The sequence below is a fragment of the Ips typographus genome, linkage group LG2 (assembly GCF_016097725.1).
Source record: "Ips typographus isolate SLU linkage group LG2, UJ_Ityp_2.0, whole genome shotgun sequence".
In the NCBI taxonomy this organism is placed as follows: domain Eukaryota; kingdom Metazoa; phylum Arthropoda; class Insecta; order Coleoptera; family Curculionidae; genus Ips; species Ips typographus.
Window position 1 is genome coordinate 1,529,604 of NC_138423.1, and position 17,538 is coordinate 1,547,141.

Consider the following 17,538-nt stretch of genomic DNA (forward strand, 5'->3'; position numbering starts at 1 on the left):
CCTCAAGAGGGGTTAAGTCACATGGTACCCTTATAACAGGTTGAGGAATATTTTTACAATAGTTTCCAGCAGGTCTGGTAGTACCCTTCCAGGTACAGTGAAATACTTTATGCTTTTCACCGAAAATTTGTCCACTTTCGGTTGGACTACACTGAAAATATTATCATTTTAATTTCAAGGTAAAACCATGATTAATATAAACAAAGTTCATGGTAGTAACAACGTTTTCACTAACTCTGGGCTGATGAAAAATCAATAGAACGTGTGAAATGTTAAATATCTTGGAACATATGGTTATCTAAAAACTGGACATACCAGACAAAGAGATTAAATGTCGTGGAAAACTGAAAAGAATATTCACGTGTACCGACTTTGATCTGGAGGTTAGATTGAGAGTCGTAGACTGCTACATCTGGACAGTTCTTCTCTTGACTTCTTGAACTTCTTGAAATATTTTGGAACAACTTGTTTCTCAAGTCTTCTACCTCACTGTCAAAATTGGATTGTACGCACTCTGACCGAAGAGTCATGACGTCTTGAATTTGATTAGTCTCCGACAATCCATTTACTTCCTGAAACATCCGGTTCGAAATCGAATCGGACCAGCAAGACATAATACCTAAAAAGAGAAACCCCAGGAAAGCTGATTGGTCTCAATACAGCCTTAGTCAGTTCATGGAGTTGTCTGAAGGTAACATAACCTCCAGAAAGGAGCTGGAACTCGAGGTAACAAGATCGAACGATGATATGACATCGGCCTTCCATAAATCCTGCGAACTCAAGGCGGTTGGAACTTCTACGGTGCCGTGGTGGACTAAGGCCGTTCAGCGCCTGAGAAATGATGCTAGGAGGGCTTTCCACCGAGCCACCAAGGGAAATCCTAAGGAAAACTGGAAACTCAGAATGAGATAGGAACTCTAACAAAAGGGGACGGAACCTGGACGGAAACGAAAAAGCTTACAACTTCTCCTAGCGAAACACTTTCTAGGCGACGGGGCTAGTCTGCCCTAATGGATGGGACTAGACCACAGCCGAAAGAGTTGTTAGTGATGACGCTATCAAATGGTCGGTTTCGCAATTCTGTTTATATAAAGCCGCAGGTCCAGACGGCCTAGAGATCTTACTCCCGTTTTTGATGAGGATCTTCAGTGCCAGCGTGGCAATGGGATATGTCCCAAATGATTGGCGGTCAGCGAAAGTGGTCTTTGTACCAAAACCCGGTAAAAGAAATTACACCGAGCCCAAATTATTCATACCTATCAGTTTAACGTCCTTTCTCATGAAAACGCTCGAAAGGATGTTAGGCAGGTACCTAACAGAGGAAGTCCTCATCAGGACTCCGCTGCGTAGTAAACATGCATGCAGGAAAGGAACGTCGACAGATACAGCTCTCCATGCTCTGGTGCAAAAAGCTGAACATGGATTACAAGACAAGGAGGACTCATTGGTCCTCTTCTTTAATGTGGAGGGGACATATGATAATGTCAGAACAAGCAATATCTGCAACGCTCTCAAATCAAAAAGGCACCCGTTGCAGTTATAAATTGAGTCCAGAGTGCGATAGCGACCGCACAGCCTGTGCCTGCTTGGGGGGAGAACGGCTGAAGATGGAATGCAGATGCCCTGTAAGATAATAGAGAGATGGTGCACCGATACGGTATTATCAGTTAATCCAACAAAACGGAGATCATGCTCTTTACAAAGAAAAGGCAAATTAAGGATTATAGGCCGCCAGTCTTGTACGGAAAACCTCTTACACTTGTATCGGGATATTCCACTCCTGGGAGCAAAGGTGCCAAAGGTGGTCGCACCCGACGACAGACTTAGGTTCGAAAGGAAGTTTAAGGTAGAAATCCCAACCACAGAAAGTTGGGATGGTAGGTCAGTCAATGCTTGAGAAAGAGTGCAAGCTGGTACACCGACGGCTCAATACGGGATGGTCCGGGGCGGAAGTGTACCGACAAGATATCAACAAGGGGAAAAATCAAAAGAACTGATGCTGATTATTAAGGAGAAAAAAACGAGATACATAGGCCACATAATGAGAGGCGAAAGGTATGAACTCTTGCGACTAATCATTGAAGAAAAAATACAAGGAAAAAGATCAGTGGGTAGAAGACAGAACTCCTGGCTGAAAGACTTAAGAAGATGGTTTGGATGTACGTCAATTGACATCTTCAGAGCTGCTCCATCCAGAATGATTGCCAATCGGATCGCTAACCTCCGGCGAATTAAGAAGAAACTTTAACCTTCCACTTCCTGTATATCTAAAACTATCAACATTCGGAGTAGGCATGTTTGCGTACGATTTTCCAATCTTTATACGTAAAATGTTTCTGTCATGTTTTCACTAAACTAACTTATCCAAGGCAGAATATTCCTAGGTTTTGAAAAAGTCTGAATGTACCCTTAATGATACGCTGTTTATACTGCAATAAAATAACACAAAAAAGTTGATAAGAAGACTTTACCATTACATGTTTAGTACTGTCAATATTTTAAGCATTATATTACTTAAATAATGATACAATAAACAAATATCAATACTCACTGGTGACCATCTACCTTTCCATACAGCCACACAATTGGACTTATAACAGGGTCGTATATGCATTGGTTTATTCTTTATAGTACACTCGTCATCGTTTATTGTGAAATTTCCTTCTAGTTGACATTTAACTGTTCTACTTTGCATACCTAAAATAGTAGTTGGCTTGTATACTTCTAATAACTGATATTTGGATGAATCAGCACAATCAGCTACCTTGATGTAATCCAGCACATTTGGACATCGTACATTTTCCCCATTCCGCAACTGCCCACGTTGGACACTGTTCGCAATCACACTTTTTTGGCAAACTTGGTTTTGAAATGGCGGAAAACTCACATATCGTGTCGTTTACCATGCGTGTCGATGCCGGTAAAATGACCACACAACTAAAACAAAAACAGTTTTTATAAAAAATCCAATTTGCATTGAATTTAGTAGAATGCAACGTTGTAATTTGTAATAGATGTCATCTTAGTTTACTTTGTTTTTTGCCCTGCAGGTTAGTAATATTATTTCATTAAACCTGAAACTGAAACATACACTTACTTTACTGTGCAATTAGATATTTTCCACGCAATCATTTTTTTCCTTCTATCTTTCCGTTTCGTCCATATTTGATATGGATGATTATAGTAAACGTTCGACTCAACCACTTCGTTATTTTTCAAGTGAGGTATCCTGTTCCACAGTTCCTTTGCCTCGAAACCAGGCCAAAATGCCTAAAAGACAATTTTTTACTAGTTTTAAGAGAAATTCGAATTATAGTAAACCCGGAAGTTCAGAAACTACGGCCACCATAATAATTAGTAAATTACAGAGTTACCGCAAATAATAACGTGACATAACTATTTCTACAACACAAACCAGACACTGACAGAATTTAGTAAAGTAAACTTTCTCTAACCTGTATTTTGGAGATTAACGACATAAAGTTTGGCATAATACGACTTGCAGAACTCCTGGAATCTCCATAATTTGGCGTATTCAGTAACTCCGAAGAGCTCGAAGGTAAGTTCGACATTTTATCCTTGAGGAGAACAATTAAAGTTGAACATTGGTATTTTGGCAAATACGTATTATAGCAATCTGTTGCATGCATTAAGTACACGAAATACCTGAGAGTTAGATGAGGACTGGGTGCTCATGATGTATCCGTCGAGGGTTAAACTGGAAGAAGATGATGCAGTAGGAGTGAATAATCTGAAAATTTTTATTCAATTTTATTAGAAATGTATAGTTATTTAGCTAATACACAGTGAGTTGGACGAACGACGCAATTTAAGGGTTGAAAGTAGAAAATTACATGATCGAAAGCGTAAAATACTTGTTTCCGCCTTGGAGGTCTAGACGTAAACAAACATTACACACTCACTTGTGCGTAAAACGTTTTTTTCTTTCAGCCCTTGATGCGTAAATACGTTGCGGTATTGGGTTTGGGGAGTTGGATCGGTATTTCAATTCCAATTGTAATCTTAAAAGAGTCATGTGACTTTAAACATATTAGTCTTAAGGATGATATTTTAACCTTAAAAATAGTCACGTAATTCAGGGATTAAAACTAAAAAAAAAACGGTCACGTGACCTCTTAAATACGATTTTGCCATTTAAAAAGGTCACATGACTTTTAGGATTTCGTTTTTAAAATTTTATAATTATTATTAAAATTGATGATTGAAAATCTCCAAGTGACCATTTGAACCTTAAAAAGAGTCACGTGATTTAAAAATATCAGTTTAAACGTAAAAAAGAGTCGCGTGACCTTTAAGATTCTATTTTGACGTTAAAACAAAGTCACGTGACCGTTAAAAATAAACATGATGATTGTAAATCGTCACGTGACCATTTGCACTGTAAAAAAGTCACGTGACATTATGAGTTTCATTTTTAAGACGTGACTTTTAAAATCAAATTTGATGATTGCAAATAGTCACGTGATCGTTATTACCAGGGGGGTCACGTGACTTTCAATAACATCAGTTTAAACTTTTTGAATTCAAGTTTCAAGCTGGAAAATTGACTTGAAAACTTGACCAACATTTTTCATGTTTTGACATTTTGAAATTCAAAATATGACTTGAAAAATTGATAATTTGACCAAATAGATCATTTTCAGATTGTCTTGATTGAAGCTGGCGAATTGACATAAAAACTTGAACAGCAAGGCATTTTTCATGTTTTGACATTTGAATCTTGAAATATGACTTGAAAAGTAGATAATTTCATAAAATTCACATTTCAGATATGAAAATTGACTTGATAATTTGACCAATTAGTGAATTTTCACATTTTCTTGTTTTAAGGTGGAAAATCGACTTGAAATCTTGAACAAGGCATTTTTCATGTTTTGACATTTTAAACTTAAAATATAACTTGAAAAGTTTATAATTGGCTCAATTTTACATTTTAGACATGAAAATTGACTTGATAATTTGACCAAATAAGGAATTTTCACATTTTTTTGTTTAAGCTAGATAATCGACCTGAGAATTTCAACAACAAAGCATTTTTCATGTTTTGACATTTGAAACTTGAAATATGACTGAAAAATATATATTGATTTTGTTCTTTGATTATTCTGAAGCGAGTTGTGTCAGGGATTACTCAAATGTACACTAACATAACACACTACTTTATTGTTGAATAGTAAACTTAATAAAATACCAATTAGAGTAACAAAAAAAATTAATTTTGTCGACGGTATTGGATTTTGGCAACAGCGCACTGAAAATATGACCTACTTAATATTTTTTCGTTTTCTGTCTTTGTCCCGCGCATGCAATTATCTACGTTTCTCCGTCCGTTACACGGTTTTCCTATGGTCGGTTTTGGATTTACCACACCTGTATAATTTTTTGGGATACACAAGACTTTTTGTACCACAAGTTTGCACTAAACTAGGTGTTAACATTTTGCAAAATATGAGGTTTATATCTTTCATAAATATGGCGATACGTGATACGCTATTTTATAATTTGTCATACAATTGTATTTTAAGGCACATTTTTATTTTGAGGTTAAGTATTTCCAAAACGATTAGATCTAGTTAACAAGCTACAAACATAATTCAAAAATGCAGAAATATACAGAGTGTCCCATTTAAAATATAAGAAAGTTGACACCTACTTTCGCTTTAACCGAAAGTGGCAGAAACATCTGTCATTGCCAAGGATTATAATTATTTATTATGGACTACAGTCGACGGAAAAATGTTGTATTCAACTCATATATTAATTGGCGATTAATACACTCGTTGGTTAAATAATTATTAAAATATAGCACGTATTGAACTTATTAATTCTAAAATTTCAAATTTAGATAAATAGTTGATCCTAATAAACTATTAATGAACGATTTGGGTGGCTAACACTGTATAAAGTTAGTCGGATTTAATTATTATATTTTTATTAATCGTTTTTATTTAATTTAATAAAAAAATATTGCAAATATAAAATTAAGCGAAACGGCTGAAAACCGCAAAGTTTAATTTCAAATACCAACTCCCTAAATCCAAAACATCAGTCATTCGAGAATCATAAATCACAAAATATAATGTAAATACATATTTTTTGCACTCGAAAAATTTTACTTTCCGCACTTGTTAAGAAAATGATGATTATAAGCTTTGCGCCATTCCACTTTTCTCTGATGTTAGGTAAATAAATATAGACTTACTTATAATGTTTTTTCTTTGATAAATCTGATGGTTTCTGTTCGTGTGATTGATCATCAACATACACAGCCTTTCCATCAGATGGCTTTGGGACACTCTCATTGGGAATTAAATCCATTTGATATTGTCTCGATATCTCTTCGGAGGTGGTAAACTCGCCCGGTTTTGGACGAACCGATATCGATATACCAGCAGAAGATTTACCTAAAATTAATGATGGGCGTAAGTTTACCGGTAAGGTAAAGTAAAATTGGAGAAGGAAAATTTACCAATTTTACAATTTGACCAGTAAATTTATGGGCCTAATTAAAATTAGCTTGAAAGATAATTATCATTTTCTTGTTATGGCTGTCATTAATTCAATTAGTTATTCCAATTTATTTTCGGTTAATATTGGCAAAATAAAATTTGGAAAAATAAAAGGTGCATAATTAAAGACTGTTTGATTTGTTATTTATTGTTTTTTCAGATTTTGGTTTATCAATAATAAAATAAATTAACTTTTCTGATAAAGTACCAAATAAGTTCCAATTGTGTGTTTAAATTATGACAAATAATATGTTTTTTGGATGAGAAAAATAACGCGAATGGAAATTGCGATCTTAAAATAGTATTATTCAAACAATTTTTACACACATTTTTACAAACTGACAATTGTCAAAATAACTTATAAATCTCAGTTACAAACGTCTTGTTTCGAAAACTATAAGAAAATTGTGTTAACTGTAATTATTGCAAATTTTGAATTTAGGTAGGCAGTCACGTGACCACTGTCAGAATGACTGTCATAAATCTCAGAAACACGTTTTGTATCAAATACTACAAGAAAACTTTTCTAAACCTTAATTTTTGGAATTGCTTGTCAAACCCACTGTGTGTGTGAGTGAGAAAATTACTGTTTTAAACACATTTTTGGAATCCTCATTAAGTTTCCTATCAAAAAACCTGAAAAAAACACATAACAAATTTGGTACAGTCAGGGAGAAAAGCGGTCTCAAAATTTGAACTGACCGAAACATAGTTTGAAAGGACAGTCAGAGTCAAAATCGCCTGTAAAACCCACTTGAAGTATAAAAATGACTGTTTTAAGCATATTTTTTGAATGCTTATTAAATTTTAAATTCAATAACCTGAAAAAACACAAAAAAATTTGGTACAGTCAGGGAGAAAAGCGTTGTCAAAGTTTGAACTGACAGAAACACAGTTTGAAAGAGATAAAATCGCCTGTAAAACCCATTTAGAGTATAAAAATGACTGTTTTAGGCAAATTTTTGAATTCCTCATTAAATTTCTTATTCAACAATCCGAAGAAACACTCAAAATTTGGTATAGTCAGGGAGAAAAGCGGTCTCAAAGTTTGAACTGACAGAAACACGGTATGAAAGAACAGTCGGAATTAAAATCCCCTGTAAACCCACTTGTAATATGAAAATGACTGTTTTAAGCACATTTTTGGAATCCTCATTAAATTTCTAATTAAATAATCTTAAAAACACTACAAAATTTGAAATAGTCAGGGAGAAAAGCGGTCTCAAAGTTTGAACTGACAGAAACACGGTTTGAAAGGACAGTCAGAGCTAAAATTCGCTGTAAAACCAACTTGGAGTAAAAAAATTACTATTTTAAGCACATTTTTGAAATCCTTATTAAATTTCCTATCCAATTATCTGAAAAAGCACTACAAAATTTGGTACAGTCAGGGCGAGAAACGGTGTCAAAATTGGAATTGACAGAAAAACAGTTTGAAAGGACAGTCAGAACTAAAATCGCTTATAAAACTCACTTATAGTAAGAAAATGTATGTTTTAAGCACATCTTAGAAATCCTAATTAAATTTCATATCCAAAAACATGAAAAAACACAACAACATTTGATCCAGTCAGCGAGGAACTGTGTCAAATTTGAACTGACAGAAACACAGTTTAAAAGGAGACAGTCAGAGACTAAATCGTCTGTAAAACCTACTTGTAATATGAAAATGACTGTTTTAAGCATATTTTTGGAATCCTCATTAAATTTCCTACCCAATTGTGTGAAAAAACACTAAAAAATGTGGTACAGTCAGGAAGAAAAGCGGTGTAAAAGTTTAAACTGAGAAACACAGTTTGAAAGGACAGTCAGAGACAAAATCCCCTGAAAAACCCACTTGGAGTAAAAAAATTACTATTTTAAGCACATTTTTCAAATCCTGATTAAATTTCTTATCCAATTATCTGAAAAAACACTACAAAATTAAGTACAGTCAGAAGGACTTAGACAGGGAGAAAAGCGGTGTTAAAATTTTAATTGACAGAAACACAGTTTGAAAGGACAGTCAGAGACAAAATCGCCGGAAAAACCCACTTAAAGTAAGAAAATGACTGTTGTAAGCACATTTTTGGAATCCTCATTAAATTTCCTATCCACCAAAACACTACCAAATTTGGTACAGTCAGGGAAAAAAGCGGTATCAAAGTTTGAACTGACAGAAACACAATTTGAAGGAGACAAAATCGCCTGTAAAACCCACTTAGAGTATAAAAATTACTGATTTAAGCACATTTTTGGAATCTTTATTAAATTTCCTATCGAATAACCTGAAAAAACGCTACGAAATTTGGTACAGTCAGGGAGAAAAGCGTTGCCAAAATTTGAACTGACAGAAACACAGTGTGGAAGAGACAAAATCGCCTGTAAAACCCACTTAGAGTAAAAAAATTACTGTTTTAAGCACATTATTGGAATCCTAATTAAATTGCCTATCAAATAATCTGAAAAAATACTACAAAATTTGGTACAGTCAGGGAGAAAAGCGGTGCCAAAATTTGAACTGACAGAAACACAGTTCGAAATGACAGTCAGAGACAAATTGTAATACCCACTTGGAGTAAGAAAATGACTTGTAATAAAAATGATAATAAAAATGAAATAACTAATGGAACTAATGAAAAAACTAAACTTTTTAGTTTTTCTTTACTAGTAAGTACTAGTAGTAACCATTAAGCCATTTACTAGTAATTTACCGTTCAAATTTTCCTGGTAAAGTAAAATATTTACTTTACCGGTAATTTACCCATTACTACCTAAAATCATTAATTTCCCCTAATACTAAATATGAAATAAAATATTTACCGGCAACACAAGTATATGTTCCCATGTCTCTTAAAGACAAGTTTTGAATTCGCAAGGCGCCTTTTTTGGAATTTTTGAACTTTTTATTTTGTTCCAAAACCACCTGATCCTTTTTCCATATAATTTTTGTCCGATCGAACCTTTTAACCGGACATTTGATTTTAACCGTAGTCCCTGTGAATAAAATAGCGGCCCCACCAACTTTTACTGTAACTTTATCTTTCTTCGGATCGTGTTGCTTAAAAGTGGTGTTTGTCACACTAATATCCGGTCTGTCACTTTCGAAAGCGCAACTTTTTGTGTTGCACGGTTTTTTCTCTAAGGGTTTTGGAGTAGGACACATGTTAGTAGGTCGGTCCACTGTATGATTTTGTGCCATCACTTGTTTGCAGTCCACTTTTCTGGTTTTTTCGCCACCTCCGCACGATTTGGAACATTTAGACCATTCCGAAATTTTCCACCTGCAATAAAACCAAATTAGGTTAATTGACATACACAAACAAATACGTGCGGGTGAAATTTGAATAACTCGGCCTGACAAACTCCGGCGAAAATTTAAATTATACGAACAAGTACGGGCAGCATTATTCTGAAAAGTTATTAATCCGCGGAACTACGGATTTAATCGGATAAGATTCCCTAATCTGCCTTTCCTCTTTAATCAAAATAATCCTATTTTAAATTAATTTTCTTTGCAAACGAATGTATATGGGTTGACAACGGTTCGGGTAAACTTAAACGGTTTTTAAAAAACTATTTAAACAGTGATTTAAAATGGATTAGGTTTTAATTAAAAAAACCCAGGTTGGGGCTCCGTTAACCTTATGTAGTGGTAATTATAAGTAAATTAATATTTCTATAGACAGTTTCATCAATCTTTAAAAATAAACAGAATTGATAGTTAATATAATATTTCATGGAAGCCCCGATTTTTTAATTAATTTTAAAAAATGTCACACAAAATAAGATGCGACAAAAAATTATAATTGCAAATAAGTCCCGCTAAAAGGCTATTTTTACTACAGCTTAAAAGTTGAGCAATTTTGCATAACGTTATGAATATTTGACCGTTCTCAAATCAACGGTCGAGAAAATCGCGTGCAAAACCCATTTGGAGTGGGAAAATGAGTGTTTTAAGCACATTTTTGAATCCTCATTAAATTTCTTATCCAATGACATTAAAAACGCTACAAAAACAGCTACAATCAGGATGAAAAGCGGTGTCAAAGTTTGAACTGCCAGAAACACAGTTTGAAAGGTCAGTCAGGGAGAAAATCGCGTGTAAAACCCACTTGGAGTGGGAAAATGAGTGTTTTAAGCATATTTTTGGAATCCTCACTAAATTTCTTATCCAATGACATTAAAAACGCTACACAATTTGGTACAGTCAAGAAGAAAAGCGGTGTCAAAATTTGAACTGCCAGAAACACAGTTTGAAAGGACAGTCAGGGAGAAAATCGCGTGTAAAACCCACTTGGAGTGGGAAAATGAGTGTTTAAGCACATTTTTGGAATCCTCACTAAATTTCTTATCCAATGACATTAAGAACGCTACAAAAAGAGGTACAGTCAGGAAGAAAAGCGGTGTCAAAATTTTAACTGCCAGAAACACAGTTTGAAAGGACAGTCAGGGACAAAATCGCGTGTAAAACCCACTTGGAGTGGGAAAATGACTGTTTTAAGCACATTTTTGGAATCCTCACTAAATTTCCTATCGAATGACATTAAAAACACTACAAATAGAGGTACAGTCAGAAAGAAAAGCGGTGTCAAAATTTGAACTGCCAGAAACACTGTTTGAAAGGACAGTCAGGAACAAAATCTCGTGTAAAACCCACTTGGAGTGGGAAAATGAGTGTTTTAAGCACATTTTTGGAATTCTCATTAAATTTCCTATCCAATAACCTAAAAAACACTACACAATTTGGTACAATCAGGATGAAAAGCGGTGTCAAAGTTTGAACTGCCAGAAACAGAGTTTGAATGGACAGTCAGGGAGAAAATTGCGTGTAAAATCCACTTGGAGTGGGAAAATGAGTGTTTTAAGCACATTTTTGGAATCCTCACTAAATTTCTTATCCAATGACATTAAAAACGCTACACAATTTAATACAGTCAGGAAGAAAAGCGGTGTCAAAATTTGAACTGCCAGAAACACAGTTTGAAGGGACAGTCAGGGACAAAATCGCGTGTAAAACCCACTTGTAGTGGGAAAATTGGTGTTTTAAGCACATTTTTGGAATCCTCACTAAATTTCTTATCCAATGACATTAAAAACGCTACACAATTTAATACAGTCAGGAAGAAAAGCGGTGTCAAAATTTGAACTGCCAGAAACACAGTTTGAAGGGACAGTCAGGGACAAAATCGCGTGTAAAACCCACTTGTAGTGGGAAAATTGGTGTTTTAAGCACATTTTTGGAATCCTCACTAAATTTCTTATCCAATGACATTAAAAACGATACACAATTTAATACAGTCAGGAAGAAAAGCGGTGTCAAAATTTGAACTGCCAGAAACACAGTTTGAAGGGACAGTCAGGGACAAAATCGCGTGTAAAACCCACTTGTAGTGGGAAAATTGGTGTTTTAAGCACATTTTTGGAATCCTCACTAAATTTCTTATCCAATGACATTAAAAACGCTACACAATTTAATACAGTCAGGAAGAAAAGCAGTGTCAAAATTTGAACTGCCAGAAACACAGTTTGAAGGGACAGTCAGGGACAAAATCGCGTGTAAAACCCACTTGTAGTGGGAAAATTGGTGTTTTAAGCACATTTTTGGAATCCTCACTAAATTTCTTATCCAATGACATTAAAAACGCTACACAATTTAATACAGTCAGGAAGAAAAGCGGTGTCAAAATTTGAACTGCCAGAAACACAGTTTGAAAGGACAGTCAGGGACAAAATCGCGTGTAAAACCCACTTGTAGTGGGAAAATTGATGTTTTAAGCACATTTTTGAAATCCTCACTCAACGGTGTCTTTTTTTTATATAAAATCGTGCAAAAAAAATTATTTTTCTTAGTGATTTTTAGTGCAAAATAGGTCTGTCACAGGATACGGAATGTCGTTTCTGTCTGGAAGACGAGGAAACTCCGATACACGTTCTCGTAGAGTGCCTGGGCATTTCGCAATGTCCAGTGGAAAATCTTCTTCAATATGCTTATGAGCTGCTTATTTAGAGATCGTTGCGACCCACAAATTAACATTAAAGTTCACCAAGAACCGAATGTAGGGTTAAAGAATGCAGTTTTCCACAAAATGTGGTGAGTAGTTGATAAAGCTGTTTGTTTTTTCTATTTTTTTTTTTGGGATAAGTAAGACTCCCTAAGCAGTGACGCTGATATGTCTGTGCAAACCATGTACTGCCTGAGGTTTGAGTGGTAGTATTCTTAATTAGTTGGGTTATGGCTCCAGCGCGTTCGTTCGTTCTGGATCCGTCAGTGAACCAATCAACTTCCTTCATTCATAATCGGTGGTGCCCTATTGCTCCCTCAGTCTTCGCGATAAGAGATGACAACCCTGAGGAGGCTGGAGGGCTTTAGTAACTGGGACATATGGTCAGAGTCTTTGGATAAACGCGTTATCGTCTTTTCGACACTAGGCCACCAGACAATGGCCTCATGTCAAAATGGGTCCACTGACAGCACAGTATAGAACCAGTTGAGGACTCTTGGATTAAAACTCCAGAAGGCGAACTCTCTAACGAAAAGCAAGAAAATGTCTTTGCTGTCATAGAAAACCCTTCTCTATTGTAATATATGGTACTCTCTACGTTTCGATTGGCGAAGATTGGCACTCAACGTAGCTATTCGGGTTGTGCAAAATAGAAAGACAAAATGAGGTCTTGCTATGATTTTATCTCTCTTGGGGCTATGAAATTTTGTATTTGTTAATCTTTCTTTTCCGTCGTCTTCTAAAATTCAAATGTTTTGTTTTTTAACCTTTATGCCCGTCAGTGTCAACATTGTGTCAATAAGGTTGTGTTGGGGACCAATTGATTGTGTTTGCACCCCCCTTTCTTTGTTTTTGAGTTTTTAGTTAAAGTGTTAATGCATCTATTAGTTGTTATTTTTGAGGTGTAAGCTGTTCATTGTGAAATGGTTGTGTTATGGCTATATGGGTTCCATCAACACATCCTAAAGTCCCATCCTACTTCCTTCACAAAATGCATAACAATTTGTAGCATTTTTACAAGGAACTGAGAAATATTAATGGTCTAACAAGAAATTAAGAAACTGAAGCAACAGAACTACAATAAATAAAACCACCAACAAAAATGGCAACAAAACGGATTATTTTAGAATGTAAACTTTGAAATATATGATTAATTACTGAAAAAGAAAGTAAACAATGTAGAATTATTCAAATTATTGTCATTGATATTTGTCATTAACCCTGAATACGACGAAACAAGTAAAAGCCCTAGATTTATTACTAGAAATTAGTCAAGGTTTTTAGGACCGATAGGTTCCCGTTTTCTGTTGATAGTGTCAGCCGAATGTGATAGAAAATAGCTTAGAGAGTACCAACAGTTAATAGAAAGAAATTTTCTTTCTTGTCTATTTCTATGCGTTTTCTATTTCCTACATCGTCACGGAGTTCGCCTCCAGGAACCTAATTCTTGAACGCAGGGACTAGAATTGTCGAAATAAATGTTGATAGAATGTGACAGAACTGGTTGTCATTGGCAGGTTTCTGTCAAATTATACATTTCTTGATAACTTTCTTCCATCGTTTCAATAATCTAGGCCCTGGTACCACCAAAGGCCCTCCTGCACATCCACAATGCACACCCTGCTTAGAGTATGTGTTCTCTCCATGACGGCTTTGTAATTGAGCACAGTAGCAGAGAGTTTAATCTCCGGGCGTGTTTTTTGATTACGCTTGTGACTAAATAGCATAAGCATGGCTTTTGTTGGATTTATTTTTAAACCACCAGTAATCTGTTATGCGTAAGGCCCTAGTTATGGGACCTTTGGCTCCACAGCGTACAGGCCTCCACCATTCAATTCCCAGCACATCCTTTCCACGACAAGGCTTCACAACAGAGGTGAGAGCATTGAGCGGCAATAACTATGTGGTGATCACAGTGCCTTCCTGTTTGGATGCATATTGCTCAGTGATACACAATTCTAAATGAAAGTGAGGTTTTAACTTTGATCGATTTTTGTTGTCGTTTGGTTCACCGATTTGAAAAAAAATAGCGCGTAGTAACAAATATTGTGATTATTTGATTAATAAAGAAAAAGATTAGACATATTATTCATTCCAATTATTTATTTGGACGTTTTGAAGGTAATGTTGAAAAATATTTGCAATCTTTCCATTCAGGTCCTGTAGGAAAATAAATTAGTTAAGTTGAAAAAAAAAAGTTTTTGCAGTAATCAAAGAAAGTAAATACGACAGCAGAAAAATGGCGAAATTAGAGCTTAATTTGAAACTAGAGCGTTATTTGCATCTTACCAGTGTTTACGACTTAGAAATTGGGACTGCTAATTTGGTAACAAATTGCCTACTTTTTTATCTTTAATGTCGGCGCTTAACTCTCTAATTTTAAGAACCATTTAACTCGTTCGAGATTCGTCGAGCAAACGCTTTTTTTCTTTTCTACTTGTTTACTCTGCCAGAGAAATTATTCGGGGCGCAAAAATGCCGTTGAACTTTCTAAAATAACCTTTCCGTTTTCACACACATACACTATTATAAAATGTATGTAACTCAAAGCCAACCTTTCATGTTACATACCCTCCAGAGAAACCTTAATGATTTATGCATGGATTCGAACTGAAAGGTGTTGGCTTCACTTTATATGACCAATTTTCAGTTTGAGTTAGTCGTGGATAAATATTTTATTATGTAGAAAGGGTCACACTGTATTATTTTAATTTTATTGACTCACTTTTTTGCTACTAATTTGACATTTTAATAATTACATGTTAATAAGTAGTTGTGTTGCCTGCGTGACTATAAATCTATAAAGTTAGTTCAGGCAGATTTGGCATAATTTATTCCTACATTTGAACCGAAACTTTATGTATGGCTTATGAAGTTAGTTGTAAACAACAAAGTTTAGAAAATATTTTGTTTGTTTCTGTAAAATTATTAATTTAATTTGTAAGAGACTAAAAAAGGGCTTATTATTTACAACAAATTTACAGAATAATTTTATAAATAAGCTGCAAACGTACGTACGTCATTCAGTCGTAACATTAGACGTATTTTGGTTAAAGTAACTATCAGGAACAGTAATAGATTTACTGATCAGTAATGCTTCCTTACTATTCTTGATAGTGTTGTTTGTTTCTCACGGGATTTATTAATAATGTATCGTTTTTCACACTAAAATCACTACTTCTACTCAAACTTTTTACTATTTCATTCAAGTACTGTATAACTGACCATAACTGACAACTTGCTGTATATGCCTAAAGGATTCGAGGGAATTCGGTAATACTCCTGAAATTGACATCCTCTCTTATACTTCAAACTATGACATAAGGTCCTCTCTCTCACAAACAGCTGAACTAGACCAAAGAGATTTAACAAGAAAAGAGAGCCGACATAATTCCTTTGAGGTTGGGGTGATGTTTTTGGGTGACCTCGGTTTGCCTTTGGTAGGAAACATGTTGCCGGCTGTCTCTTATCTTATTTAATTATGAAATAAAAATTACATTAAATTTTCAGAGTACTCATGATCTTTCATAAACTAATTTCTTATAATCATTGTTTACTTCTTTTCAGTCAAAATGTTTTAAGTTTGCCCCTAAATCTTTGGAAGATATCAATCCTTCTTCTTCTTCTGGTGATGTATCAGGTCCTCCTGATGTTGGGAATCACAATGGCGAGTTGTTCTGCGCTTCGAATTTCGGTCCATTCTCTAAGATTCCTTAACCACGAGGTTTGTCTTCTACCGACTCCTCTACGGCCTTCTATCTTGCCCTTCATTATAAGTTGAATTCTGCACTTGACTTCTTTATTCGAATCGAGATTCTCTGTAATGTAACAATCAAGATATTTGAAACATGGAACCCTTGTTTTGACCATTTATTTGCAGTGCAGCATCATGACTACTGAAAACCATAAACTAAGTTTTAGTATCTAAAAGACGTTGAAGGTCCTGGAGATCATCACGCAAGATTGCGGTGTCATCGGCATAGCGGATGGTATTGATCAGTTCGCCGTTAATCTTAACTCCGCACTCCTGGTCATGCAAAGCCTGCTTAAATATTTTTTCAGAATATAGGTTGAACAAAGTTATACTTCTTTTGAAGAAGTATATTTAATTAAGACAAACATTGCTTCCTGGGTACCAAGAGCGTTTCGAAAACCAAACTGAGTTTCATCCAGATAACTTTCACATTTGTTGCGTATTCTTCTATGAATAATGATAAGGATTACTTTTAGTGTGTATGTCATAAGACTTATCAATTTGTAATCACTGCATTTCTTTGCACGTTGTTTTGTAGGCAATGTTATAAACACGGACTTCAGTCAATCTTCTAAAACTAAAATCACGATGTTTTCTTCTGGAATATCATCTGGTCCGATCGCTTTTTTGGATTTGACAGAGTGTATGCTATATAGTACTTCGGACTTTAGGATTTCTGGACTTTCCACGCTAACAGTGGTGTCTGGTTGATCTGATCTATTGTCATCAAATAGTTCAGCTATGTATTCACTCCACGCTTCAAGAACCTCATGTTCGTCAATGATTAGTCTGCCTATATTATCAACCAGCATATTAAGAGTTTATTAATCCTTATTAACTATTATCAACTTGATGTGGTCTGAGATATGGCAACGTTTTTCAACAACCTGAATCACCAACCAATGAGACTCTTGGTTTTCAACGATCAAAGCCGATATCAGTTAATTGTCTCTTCCATCTCTCTATGATTCGCTTTCTCTTTTCAACTGTCTCTTCTGGTTAAATAGCTATAATTATATTCTTTGCTACGACTTTCGAGAACGTAAACAATACAATATACGGGGTAAAACGAAATGAACTAAGACTACACGAGGTAACACCAAATAACTAAAAGTTCATTTTGGAACAATATTATTGAAAGAAAATGAACAGTTCTCTATTGTTCTCCTGGTCCATGGAAGTTTTATTTTCGAAGGAGATAACTCGTAATAAATCCTACCTACGCTAATGGGGTGTTAATCTGTTTAATGGGTTATCCCACAAATCGAAA

General features: G+C 35.0%; 1 protein-coding gene across 5 annotated transcripts in view; it reads right to left on the bottom strand.

Moving 5' to 3' along the window:
• Window positions 1-17,538, bottom strand: part of nolo (ADAMTS-like no long nerve cord) — a 219,832-nt gene that overhangs the window by 4,535 nt on the left and 197,759 nt on the right. For 3 of the 5 annotated variants that reach the window (XM_081973358.1, XM_081973357.1, XM_081973356.1), the window contains 8 exons: window positions 9,333-9,793; window positions 6,224-6,425; window positions 3,667-3,751; window positions 3,456-3,578; window positions 3,098-3,270; window positions 2,765-2,937; window positions 2,552-2,697; window positions 2-151 (listed from right to left, as the gene is read on the bottom strand). In XM_081973358.1, the coding sequence (XP_081829484.1) occupies window positions 2-151; window positions 2,552-2,697; window positions 2,765-2,937; window positions 3,098-3,270; window positions 3,456-3,578; window positions 3,667-3,751; window positions 6,224-6,425; window positions 9,333-9,793 (1,513 nt within the window). The remainder of the gene's footprint in view (window position 1; window positions 152-2,551; window positions 2,698-2,764; window positions 2,938-3,097; window positions 3,271-3,455; window positions 3,579-3,666; window positions 3,752-6,223; window positions 6,426-9,332; window positions 9,794-17,538) is intronic. The other 2 variants (XR_014177111.1, XR_014177110.1) reach the window with 1 other exon arrangement.